Source organism: Lathamus discolor, chromosome 6 (assembly GCF_037157495.1).
Source record: "Lathamus discolor isolate bLatDis1 chromosome 6, bLatDis1.hap1, whole genome shotgun sequence".
Classification (NCBI taxonomy): Eukaryota; Metazoa; Chordata; class Aves; order Psittaciformes; family Psittacidae; genus Lathamus; species Lathamus discolor.
Window position 1 is genome coordinate 38,661,040 of NC_088889.1, and position 12,240 is coordinate 38,673,279.

The following is a 12,240-nucleotide window of genomic DNA, read 5'->3' on the forward strand; positions in this document are numbered from 1 at the left end:
GCCAGAGGCGCCGTCGGGGGTCCGCGGCGCAGCGACCCTCGGCCAGGATGGCGGTGGCTGCGGTGGTGGCGCGCGGTGCCTGGGGCGGGCGGCGGCGGGTGGCGCTGAGGGTGAGGCCCCGGCCCCGGCCCCGGCCCCGGCCCCGGCCCCGGCAGGAGGGGACAGGGGAGGGGAAAGGAGCGGGCGGCGGAGGGGGGTCGCGGCCCAAGTGGCCCGGTAGGTGGGGCGGTGCCGAGCGGGAAGCCGCCGATGGCGGGGGGTGGGTGCTTAGACGGACTCGTGCGCAGGCGGGGTGGTCTGAGGCGGTCGGGAGCCCTGAGGAACCGGGCTGCTCTGTGCTTCCCCTCCCGTGCAGCTGCCGCGGAGACCCGGTGCCCCTTGGATCACCTCAGCCGCTGCCTCTTTCTCCTCGACTTCTGTGGTGAGTGCCCGTCCCGCGGAGAGGAGCCGGAGGGCGGGGGAGGCTGCGGCGCCCGTGGGGGGTCTTCCTTCGTGAGGCAGTGTGGGGCGGCCGAGCCCAGCTCCCTTCTCTGAGACTCCCGGTGCGTGTGTCTGGAGCAAACATTCGGGGCTGCCCGTGCACCGGGCACGGAGGGCCCCGCGCTCAGCAGGAGCGGGGAGAAACAGTTCAATGTCCGACGGAGCTGAGGAGCGCCGTCTCGGGCCGCTCCCGCAGCGGGTCCCGGGGTAGCCGTCCAGGGGATCACCCCGCGTTACTCCATGTAGCGGTCGAGGCCTGCCTGGCCCAGGGGGTGTACCGCTAAGGGCGGTATGTTAGCTCAGTGTTTTCTCCATGTGCCTTAAGAAGCACGCCGGGGTTTTTTTCCGAGTTTTAGATTTCTTTATTATGTGTAATATTCCTACCTCTCGGTAGGATCGGCAAAAGTGAATGTAGAATATATGACTAATGATACTATGTGGAAAAAAGGTGGTATTGAGCTGTGGATGGGTGTCATATCATCCATTTGTGGCAGAGAGAGAATCTGGTTTTGTTTGGGCAGTATTGAAGAACTTTAACTGTTATAGTGCCATTTTTCTTCCAGTATCCATGGCTATACGCTCTCTAGGTTCTGAACAGCTAAATCGTGTTTCTCCAAGACGTTTGCTTTGCTACAGTCCTTGTAGTAAGCATAGCAGGTTCATTCTGTACAGGAAAAAGGTGGCGATCTTGTGGAAAAAGTGTGATCACTCTTAATTCAGCATTTTCTGGCTCACTTAAAATATTCTGTTGTTGTATGTGTAATTTTCTAAATGCCCCTTTGAAGCAATTTGAAAACAAATATATCCTTAAATTCCACTGCACTGAAGTCCACGTGGATCACATATTACTGGAGCTTGTAGGTCCACTGAAGAGACCTTTTCTGGCAGTCAGGAAACTCAGTCAAGGGACTCAGATTTCCTGCTCTTCCTTCCAGGTTCTAGAGGGGTTGTGTTTTCATAGGCACAGACTTCTGCCTCTCTTTCTCAAGTGTAATTCCAGCTACATAATCATCTGCAACTTTTTATTCTTGATTCACTCCTGGTCTTACATCCTAAATCACTAGGTTTTGCTTATCTATTAACAGCCTTACTTTGTACTTCTCATTCTAGCTTTCTCTGCTTGTCCAGCTCTCATTGCTGTTCACTTTTTTCATTCTCATCCACTTTATCATTGTTTGTCCAGTCAACACCGTTTATATTCCTGATTCTTTCTCTGATCTCTTTCCCTTCATTACACCTTCGAAAGCATCCTAATCCTCATCTCCCTCTCATAATTCCACATCCTAATTTCCTCACAGATTTTCTTGATATGCTAGGGTTTATATCCCAGTTCTGTTGATCTGTCCCATTTTTATTCTTCATGCAGCATTTCTGTCTTCATGCAGCAGATCTCTTTCCCTTTCCTTTTATCCATTCTCCCCAAGCCACTGTTCTGTGGCATGATTGACTAAGTGGTTCTTGCTTTCTCCTAGTTCTCTCCTTACCTCCCAATATCAACTCCTAGTTTCTGGTTTCTTCATTTATACAGTCCCAATCTGTTTTCCTGCATGATACAGTTCTGTTGCCTATCCAGCGCTAGTTACAGCTTCTACCTCTGCTTTTCCTTCTGTTCTACATTTACCAGAACTCCTTCTTCCAAACTTTCATCTTCTCTTTTCTGCATCTGAGTTGGAAAGTTCTGTTTTCTGTGCTGCCTGCCCAGAGAGTCACTGTGAAACCTGCTCTCAGTTGCAGGACCAAGTGGGGAGCAGGGAAGGTCCTACTTTATGCCTGTAGCTATTAGCTGGAGAGATGAATCTACTTAGTGGCTTGATGGAAAGGAAACACATAGGACAGTGTGCACTGGGTACATGGAATTCTCATGAGGTTTCTTCTGACCACTTATTGTAGGATTTTTCAGTTTTCTAACTTAGTGAATAGGTGATTAAGTAGAAATAGTTCTGAACATAAGCATAGCAGTGTATTTTTTCTATAACTTTTTGTGGAGAAAATTTTGGCCGTTTTGGTGTGAAGTGAGGAAGAAAATGGGGCAGAGAGCATGAAAAATTTCAGCCTAAGCAGTTAGCTGAGTCTTGCTGTAAATACTGGATCTAGAGTCTCTAGCAGGCAGTGTAGTGGTAAATGATGAAGGCACACTGGTGTTTAGGCACCTTGAGATGAAGAACACTTACTGTACAGTATTTTGTCCCCCACAGCCAACAACCAAACTCTTCATTGATGGGAAGTTTGTTGAGTCCAAAACTACTGAATGGATTGATATCCATAACCCGGTAAGTGAAATGGTCTCAGCTTATATATTAGTGATCACTGTGCAGCAAGGGTCTATGCCTCTGTTCAAGCATTTGGCAAAAGGGGAAAGTACATATATTTTGTGAGAAAGGTTTATACTTGGAGCTTAAGATGGATTTTACACTGTGTAATTGCTTCTTAATTTCCATTTCACATGAAATGTCAGTCTTAGGAAAGTGATGACCTCCTTTATCTCCCCTGTGTAGTAAACCCCTGATCTCTGGAAAGAAAGCTTAAACTCCGCTTATGGTTTTTTTGCTCATAGACAGGCTCTGTGATCAGTATGACAAATTTCTGAAGGGTTTCTTTCACCCTGTATGTGAAATCAACCAGGTGTGATTTGGTGCCAGCTGAGTCCTGATAGAGACTGATTTCACTTTCAGACCAAGGTAAAAAATGTTGACAGCTGAAGCTCCTCTCCTTTCAGAGAGTTTCTAACTGTGAGACACAATACTCACAGTGAAGTTATAGGTTAGATGCTATGCAGTGCAAAATAATTTTAGACTAGTAGCACTTGTACCTGTCAGAGTCCTCCACCAAAGACAAATAAGGTTGCACTCATAACTCCTACCCTTCTGACCCCCCTAGTAAGCACTTAGTGATTTCTAAAACTTTTCTCTGTAAAGCCCTATTTTGATTTGCTGTGTGGAGATGATCAGAGCAGTAAGCTGTGTTTACGGAGCTCATTTGGTCTCTATGTGGCAAGCACTGTTCTTGTTTAATTTTCTTTCATTTTGAGTACTTTCTCTCGTAGTGATGTCCGTGTTTTTTTTGTCATGTCAAAGCAGACTTAATTTTTAAAAGTGCGTTACAAGGAAGTTAAACTGGCAAAGACGAGCTTTTAAAGTTAAAATACTGTAGAACTAAGGTTGCTGGTAAAAATCTTACTTTGGCCTAGTGGTCTAGGTAAACTAACATCAGTGCCAGTGCACAGTCAGATACTGCTTTTTCATAAGGAACTTTGCCTCTTAATGTGCAAGAGGGACAGCAGATGAGCCAAAATGATGCAGAAGGAAAACCCCACAGTCCACAGAAGTCTACACTTACTGGAAGCTTCCAAATAGAGAAGTCACTTCAACTCCCAACTTGAAAATCAGCATTGCATTTACAGCTTTCTGGGTGCCAAATTTGAGATGTGTAGAGTGCAGGTTTTCAGAACTCTTCCAATTGTAGCCCAGGCCTTTTGTGTGCACCAAGGAAGGAGTCTCTTTCGTGCTCTCCCCTAAGATCCTTTTAGAACAAGGAAATTAGGTGTATGGTGTGAAAGGACTGTTGACTGGTTGGCAAGAACAGGTGGAAAAATTGAGGTTTGCTGCAGTTATATTTTTCCTTCAGGCCACAAATGAAGTGGTTAGCCGTGTACCAAAAGCCACAGCCAGTGAGATGGAGGCAGCTGTGGCTTCTTGCAAAAAGGCATTTTGGAACTGGTCAGAAACTTCTGTTTTGAGTCGCCAGCAAATCTTCTTGCGTTATCAACAACTCATCAAGGACAATCTGGTGAGACAGCATGGCTTTGTGTGATGGCTGTTGCTGAATGTGTTGCAGTTGACTTTAGGAACTGGGAGACTTGGGGTTTACATAGTTCTTGATGAGGCATTGTTGCCACAATTGAGAAGCCAACTGAGACACTGGCATTGAGAGGTGTTGCAAAGCACTCTCCATCAAATGGGGACAGAGAGGCAGTGCTTCTCAGGGAATATTATTCTGCATTCCTCCCTTTACCAGAAGACCACAAGAGGAACAAACTTTCAGCCTTGATGGAGAGTGTGCCAGCTGGTAAAGAAGTGGGAGAAGTATGTTACTATGCCTTTGGGGTTCCCTGATTGCTTTTCCAGTGTGTCTGTGGTGTGACATCTGAAAGCTGTGCAGTGCAGGCCAGCCCACTTTTTTTTTGGCCCATGTGTGGTTTACTGGCTCCTTGTCTATAAAGAGCAAATCAGTCAGTGTGGCTCTTCCGGGTTCTCCTCAGTCTGTTCATTGTGATCTTCAACTCTCTTAAATTGTCTTATCCCTGCACCCTATTTCATGGGCAGGCACTTTTCTAACATTCATAAACTTTCTGATTTCCATTTTCAGAAAGAAATATCAAAACTCATCACCTTTGAGCAAGGGAAGACCCTGGCTGATGCTGAGGGAGATGTGTTCCGAGGCCTCCGTAAGCTGCTGGCTGCTCCTGTTAAAAAAAGGGGCGTTAAGAACCTGTAGGAAGGGAAGGAGGTCTTCTGAGCAACTTACTGCTCTGGGATTCTGTACATGTAGCTACCTTCGTAGCCTCCTACTGAAAGAAAAGGGGCAATTGTAACTCTAACCTGAAAAGTTCCCTCAGAGTTTCCTAAAATCACTTCCAAGTTATTAGTTCCTTCCTTTTTGTAGGAGTGACTACAGATTGCTCTGAAGGGGTAAGAACTTCTCACTTGTACTCAGATGACTAAGGTTTCATTGCAGATGGTACAGCAATACTGTACCTGTGCTGCTTTTACTGGGGCTGTGTGTCTTTGTTCCTATCACATTGACATATAATGTACTTGAGAGATAACCCATTTACAGTGAGCTCACAGTGCTTGCAGAGCAAAGGGATTTTCTGAAGCACAATGAGTTTTAAGTTGTGGGAAAGAGGCTGGAAAAAAAAAACTTGGATCAAGGCAGTGGTAAGAAGGGAGTCTGGGGACTAATGGGTAACAGATCATCTAGTGGCATATTGCCCTTTCTGCTGCAGAGGTGGTTGAACATGCTTGCAGTGTGACATCCCTCATACTGGGAGAGACCATGCCCTCCATCACTAAAGACATGGACACTTATACCTACCGCCTGCCTCTGGGTGTGTGTGCTGGAATTGCACCGTTCAATTTCCCAGCCATGATTCCTCTTTGGATGTTCCCTATGGCCATGGTTTGTGGAAACACATTCTTGATGAAACCATCTGAGCGTGTGCCAGGAGCACTCATGTTCCTTGCCAAGCTATTTCAAGATGCTGGTGCCCCCGATGGGACCCTGAATATCATCCATGGACAACATGAAGGTAATAATAGCCCTTCTTGGGAGATGGCTGGAGTGTGTAAGTGTTGTGGTGTGTGATCAATGGAGGTACCATTTGGAGAGTTTGGTACTGAAGCTGTTAGATAGGTTTGAACAAATGCTTCAGCCTTCTTGATGGAGGTGACTAGGAGATTCTCTGCCATCTTGTACCAAATCTTCAGGAGATACATATAGTGGACAAAATTTTGGGGGCTGGGATCAGAGTTCCCAAAGGATGTTAAGTGCTCAATGGTATTTAGCAACCTAAGCTCCAACTGAAATATACAGATAAATCATCCTGGTTTCACAAGGAAACCTAACCTAGAATTTAATGCCACACTAAATATGCAGTGGATGCCAGTATTTTTGCCTCCTAAGATGGTATTTTTGACAGCACACAAGTAGCTTCAGAACATGAGGGTACAAACAGACAACAGTTACTTTGCTTTGGCATCACTCAGGCACCTTGGGAGATGCTCACAGCATGAAGAGATGGCAGAGAGCCAAGTGTATGAGGACAGGGGCAGGAGTACACATGCTGAGAAATTAATGGAAAGAGGCATTAAACAGGCAGTGGGCGGAACGCAGGTGTAAGAAATACGGAATTCTGAGAAGAAGAAAGATACAAAGATTTAGCACTGTGGGGATGGGAACGGAGGGAAGCATTTGTGCACCACAATTAAAATGTATTATTTCCTGTTTGAAGCTGTGAATTTCATTTGTGACCATCCGGATATCAGAGCAATCAGCTTTGTGGGATCTAACCAAGCTGGCGAGTACATCTATGAGAGAGGATCCCGGAATGGCAAGAGAGTCCAGGCCAATATGGTAATGCCTCTGAATAGAACACACTTCAGCATGTAGACTACCTCTGTCTCCTGTGAATGTTAAGAAAGACCAAGCCACTCAGCCGCAGGAGCTGACTTTGATACTCGTAGTTAAGTGATGAGGCTGCCCTTCTTGCCAGCCTGTTGGTAGCAGAGACATAGCTACTATATGAGAATACTGCCAGAGAGCTAGAGAAGTGGGCTATGGTGATTAATAATGGGAGACTGTGGATGTGTTATATTTCAGGGAGCCAAGAACCATGGTGTGGTGATGCCTGATGCCAATAAAGAGAACACCTTGAACCAGCTGGTTGGAGCTGCTTTTGGAGCAGCTGGCCAACGCTGCATGGCCCTGTCTACAGCAATTCTAGTGGGAGGAGCTCAGAAATGGCTGCCAGAGCTTGTGGATAGAGCCAAAAATCTACGTGTAAATGCAGGTACAGACTGTGATAATTTCCGAGGTACTTCACTTCTGTACAACTGTAGGTTTTTAGGTCAGTTGCAGTCTGTCTCTTGAGGCTATTTGTACTATAGATTTAATGTGTAGAGGTAGGAGCTATCAAATTGCCTGGATTGGGAAACACAGCCCTAGACTCAAGAGTTAGGAATATGTAGGAAGGCTTGGCAGTATGATTCTGATGCAAGGTTTACAGGATCAGTCTTGTTTTAACTAGAGCTTTGAGGTTATGATTAACTCAAACCTGCCATTTATATGTATATATGTGCGAGATCCTTCCCATTTTTGGTAAGCATGCGATAAAAAGGAAAAATGGAAACAAGTACTTTGGAAAAACTAGGCTTGTTATTACTAGGATAATGATCTTTTGTTTATGTTCAATAAAGTCCTGCAAAGGGGAAAAGTTTCCTTTCTGAGAAGAATCCATTGTTGAATTTTGGCTTCCTGGTGATCTAAAATTATGCTTATACTTAGACTTCTCTTATTTGTTGACTATGAGAGTTGCAGGCTACTACTCCTCTTCATTAATGTCTCCAATCTTTGTTCTGTGTCTCAGAAACATAAGGAGTTTCACATTTTTCCTGCCAGTGTGGTTAGCTCCTTGATGCCTGTGAAGACAAAGCTGTCAGGGTTAAAAACTTGGCATCTCTGCTTCTTCACAGGAGACCAGCCTGGAGCAGACCTAGGGCCTCTAATCAGTCCCCAGGCTAAGGAGCGGGTTTGCGATCTGATTGAGAAAGGAGTACAGGAAGGTGCCAGCCTTCTTCTGGATGGACGTAGTGTCAAAGTGAAGGGTTATGAAAATGGCAATTTTGTTGGGCCAACGATCCTTGCCAAAGTCAAGGTAAGATGACCAAAACAAGTGCTTGATAGTGTATATTGCAGGGACAACTGATAAAAATGGGTTACTCAAATCAGTCAGCGTCAATAATCACCACGTAGAAAGCCCCTGAACAGCTCAGCCTTCCCTTGCACAATTCCAATGAAGTACTCATTGTCATACTGTTGTGGAGGTGACAGAAGAATTTGCAACATACTCTGAATGAGGTTAATAAATTGAACGGTTTGCAGCCAACTAAAAGAATGTAAGGGCAGTTTGTACCATGTTAAACTGTCCATGCAGCATAGTGTACTATCTGTAGTAGTGGCTAAGTAGCTGATGCCTAAGGAGGAGTATGAACAGCCAAACCTGCAGTTTTCCTTCCTCTGTTACACATTCCTGCAGTTTGCAATTTAAGGACTTGCAGAAGCAAAAGTTAAATACTTGGAAATCTTCATGAAAATAATATAATGTACAAAAATCTCTTGGTTGTCGAATATATCCATAACTCTGTTGAGTGAGCCTCTCAATATAATGCATGTTGTGCAAGAGATGGACACTACTGTGAGCAAATATTCTTTACCAGGTACATCCACGTGAGTTTTCATACCTAAATTCATTCTTTTGTGTTTATGCAATTAGCTGGTATAGTTCCTTAATATTTAGGTAATCAGTTCTTCATGGGCCTTTTGGTGAGTGATTCCATGAGATCAAAACAATAATTCTGCTATTGTACTTTGTTTTATGCTATTATTAATTTTATGCTATTACATAACTCAGGCTTTTAATATAGCTCAGCATTTTCTTGTATCATTTTCATTAAACGTCTTAAAATGCTTCACTTTCCTGTGGTGTGTCATAAATACTGTTAGGTATTCAAAAGCAAAGGTTTCACTGTGGTTTTATGATTCCTAGTTTTCTTACAGAGTCGTTAATAACACAGTAAGCTATGTAAAACTTGTCAAGTGAATGTTTTGTAGTTTGCTGTACTAGCTATTAGTGATTAAAGTACTCTCCAGCTGGTGGTTTTGTATGTGTCAGATGTGCTAATTATCAGACATAAATCCTGGACACTGAGTTGGACAGCAGGTTCTAGTCACTTTGTCAACAAGAACTGAAGTAAACTATCCTGAATTAATAGGATTAACTGAATTAACCTATCCCAGTCTCAATAAGCCTTGGTCAAAGTAGACCTGTAAGTGAGGTTAGGCAGGTGGTGAAAGCAGAAAGAGTTCTTGAGATGAGAAGCAGTACTGTTGCCAGGGCATGGGAAACAGTGAAAAGGCAAGGAGGACTGAAGGATGGACTTTGGCAATGCAGTATGATGGGTGATCCAAGGAATGCCCCAAGCATTAGCAGTATGAGTGTTTATTGTATCCAATCCACTAGGATCTTTTTATTTTACCCTGTTTATTATATTCTATATGCAAGCTGCTTTTTCTGCTGTTCGTCTTGGCAGCCAAACATGACTTGCTACAAGGAAGAAATCTTTGGACCTGTCTTAGTGGTTCTGGAAGCAGATACTTTGGATGATGCCATTGAGATGGTAAACAGCAATCCCTACGGAAATGGAACTGCAATCTTTACCACCAATGGAGCCACAGCTCGGAAATACTCTCACTTAGTAGATGTAGGGCAGGTATGTTCAAGCTAAAATTGTTGCTGTTAGAACTCACCGTTTACCATGGGTAGCCATCCAGCTGTAGTGACTGATAAGAGACTACTCAGCCAACAGTACTCAGCCTCAGATTTAAGGAAACAAAATGTGGTAGCTTTCAGAGAGTGCTCTGCAATCTGTTCCTTCTTGTGATTAATGTGGTAGCTTTCCTTTCTTATAGGTGGGTGTCAATGTTCCAATCCCAGTACCTCTGCCCATGTTCTCTTTCACTGGTTCCCGTGCTTCTTTCAGAGGTGACACGAATTTCTATGGCAAGCAGGTAACTTGCTGATTTGGAGTGCACTACTGGGTTGAACTTTGATAAATCACATTACAAATGGCAATGGCGAGATTGTTGTCAGACCTCATTAGTAGGAGACTTTGAAGCCCTCTCAATCAGGAAACTGAAGTGCAGCCAGTGATCACAGCCACCATAATGCATGTTACAGTAGCCAATTCTATCAAGCCTTTTTTTAGGAGCTTGAGAAGGGAGCAAGAACTAAGTAGCAAACTTTCTCACAGAACCAGAATCTTTGGGGAACTAGTAAAAAGAACAGGCTGACAGGAATTGTGCCCAATCACATTTTTGTAGATAAATCAAAAGCTGTTTGATACACCACTAAAACAGACCTGAAGAATTCATAAGGTGAAATACCTGCTTCACGTGTCTCTACTTTCCTCCAGGGAGTGCACTTCTACACGCAGCTGAAAACTATCATTTCACAATGGAAAGAGGAAGATGCCACCGTTACCAAGCCTGCTGTGGTTATGCCAACTATGGGAAACTAAATCGGCCTTTGCAGATGGTGTTCCTGGTGCCCTTCTTCTATGCTGCTCTTCACAGCTTTGTCCCAGTTATCATCATTTTCTTGGGAATGAATAGAAAGCTCCGTTTTCTCAAGGACCTCTGTTTCTGAGCAGATCGGGCAGGCTTATGTAATGCACAATCTGGGTTTTCTGTTGCTGTCGGTGTCTTTTGGCTAGCAGAATGCAACCTTTTACCTACAACCTACTGCAGACAAAACCGCTATATAACTGAAAAAGCAGACAGTGAGATAGGTCTTGATTTGCGTTTTTCCAAACCCTCTGAACTTGAACATTCCTCTGGTTTTCACTTCAGTTTCTTCAGCCTTAGTGACTCACTCCTGGTTACATCTTGTAGCAATTTTCTTTCAGCTCTTTATCTTACATGTTAAGATTTTGAGTTCACCTTAAATCAGAGTACTCATTTTGAATGATGTACCTGGGATACTTTGGGTGTCCCATAGAAGTGACTTTACACACAATGAGGACAGCAAGTTTGGGAGTTGAAAATGTCAGTCTCCACAACACTTGCGAAATAGCTTTCTAAGGATTTCTCAGGAAAGCATATCTGATTGCTTGCCTGAGGATTGAAGAAATTCCTGTATGTTACAGTGACCTTCACTGTGCCTCTGACGGCTTGAAAACTTCTCTTCCTGTTGTGCATGTGGCTTGTATTCTCTAGGTTGCTGTCAGTTCCATTACACCTGGAAGTTGTTCAGTGCCTTTTTCACTGTGCTAACAGACACGTGCCTACAGATCCTGTAACAGAATTAAACTGTGGAAGCAGAAATATAAGAATATGTATGTATCTTCATGTCACATCATGTGGGTCTGGGTGGACAGTAAGTAGACAGGTCAGTAGCAAGAAAGAACTCTTTTTTTTAATCACGAACCTCTTCTGTTGGTTTCTTTTCCTGACTGTATTTCTTGTGTTGATTGGTTGACTGCCTGTCACGTTTGCTCAAATACAGTTATATTCTCTGTGGAATGCAGGTCCCATTACTGGAGAAGGGTAAGACTTGGCATACCCCATTTTTAAGAATCTGTGCATTTGGAGCTGCAGAGCTTATATTTTTATTCCTGGTTCCTGAAAGATGATGCAGCCGTGAGGGATCTGCAAGGAACTCACTCAAGCACCCATGTAAAATAATACTATTCTAATGACTGTAACCATTACTTGTTCTAATTAAACAACCTGAATGTGAACACTTTGTATCCTGCCTTCTGGTGAAGATGCCTAGTAACAGTTATGTGTTAGTGCAATTGCTATGCACTCACTAATGTTTGTGTCTTGTTTTTTCCTCCCATATACCCTAGAGGAAAATCCTCACCTTGAGTCTGATTATAAATTAAAAACATGCTAATAAATTTATGTAGACTATGACTCTTTCTTGGTAAGACATTATCTAGGTGTGATGTTGACTTCATTCCCCTCTTTGCAGAGGCTGGTCTGTGACTCCTGTAACCTATGGATACATTCTCTTTTTACAGTATTTCAAGAATCTCTGGACCAGTTTCCTCATAGAGCATTTAAAAGAATGCCTTGTTTCTGTTTCCACATACACATCATTTGATCACACTCTTAAGCTTCATGTAAATTACTTTATTGCAAACTGAAACTAGATCTTCATCAAATTATAGCAACTCATATATAGAGAGTTCTAACCACTAGTCCAAATCCTAGTGCTTAGTACAGGGTGATCTGAGCTTCTGGCCTGGAAAGAATAAAATCTTTAAGAAGGAGGAAAATAAGTGTATTTCAGGTGGATTTCAAACATAGTCAAAAGAGTGGTGCAGCAGACAAGAGGATTTAGAATTTACAGCTTTGCTCACAAGATAACTTCCCAAATGAAAAGTGCAGATGAGTCAGGAATTGCTGTGGCTGCTGGTC

The 12,240-nt window shown here is 43.6% G+C and overlaps 1 protein-coding gene and 1 long non-coding RNA gene across 3 annotated transcripts in view; one reads left to right on the top strand and one right to left on the bottom strand.

Annotated features, from left to right (window-relative positions):
* Positions 1–11,721, top strand: ALDH6A1 (aldehyde dehydrogenase 6 family member A1). The gene is made up of 12 exons (XM_065686170.1): positions 1–110; positions 356–421; positions 2,676–2,750; positions 4,105–4,266; positions 4,846–4,924; positions 5,486–5,788; positions 6,491–6,612; positions 6,859–7,048; positions 7,731–7,912; positions 9,348–9,527; positions 9,727–9,825; positions 10,230–11,721. The coding sequence occupies exons 1-12, from the start codon at positions 48–50 to the stop codon at positions 10,332–10,334; spliced, it is 1,626 nt and encodes a 541-aa protein (XP_065542242.1). The 5' UTR covers positions 1–47; the 3' UTR covers positions 10,335–11,721.
* Positions 4,604–12,240, bottom strand: part of LOC136017690 (uncharacterized) — an 11,563-nt gene continuing 3,926 nt past the window's right edge. For both annotated transcript variants that reach the window (XR_010614041.1, XR_010614042.1), the window contains exon 3: positions 4,604–4,942. This is a non-coding gene — a long non-coding RNA (uncharacterized LOC136017690). The remainder of the gene's footprint in view (positions 4,943–12,240) is intronic.

Bases quoted from the DNA above. Each gene is read 5' to 3' on its own strand.
- ALDH6A1 (XM_065686170.1), top strand. From the start codon at position 48: ATGGCGGTGGCTGCGGTGGTGGCGCGCGGTGCCTGGGGCGGGCGGCGG. The intron at 5,789-6,490 runs GTAATAATAGCC...TCCTGTTTGAAG, and splicing joins CATCCATGGACAACATGAAG to CTGTGAATTTCATTTGTGAC. The intron at 7,913-9,347 runs GTAAGATGACCA...TCGTCTTGGCAG, and splicing joins CGATCCTTGCCAAAGTCAAG to CCAAACATGACTTGCTACAA.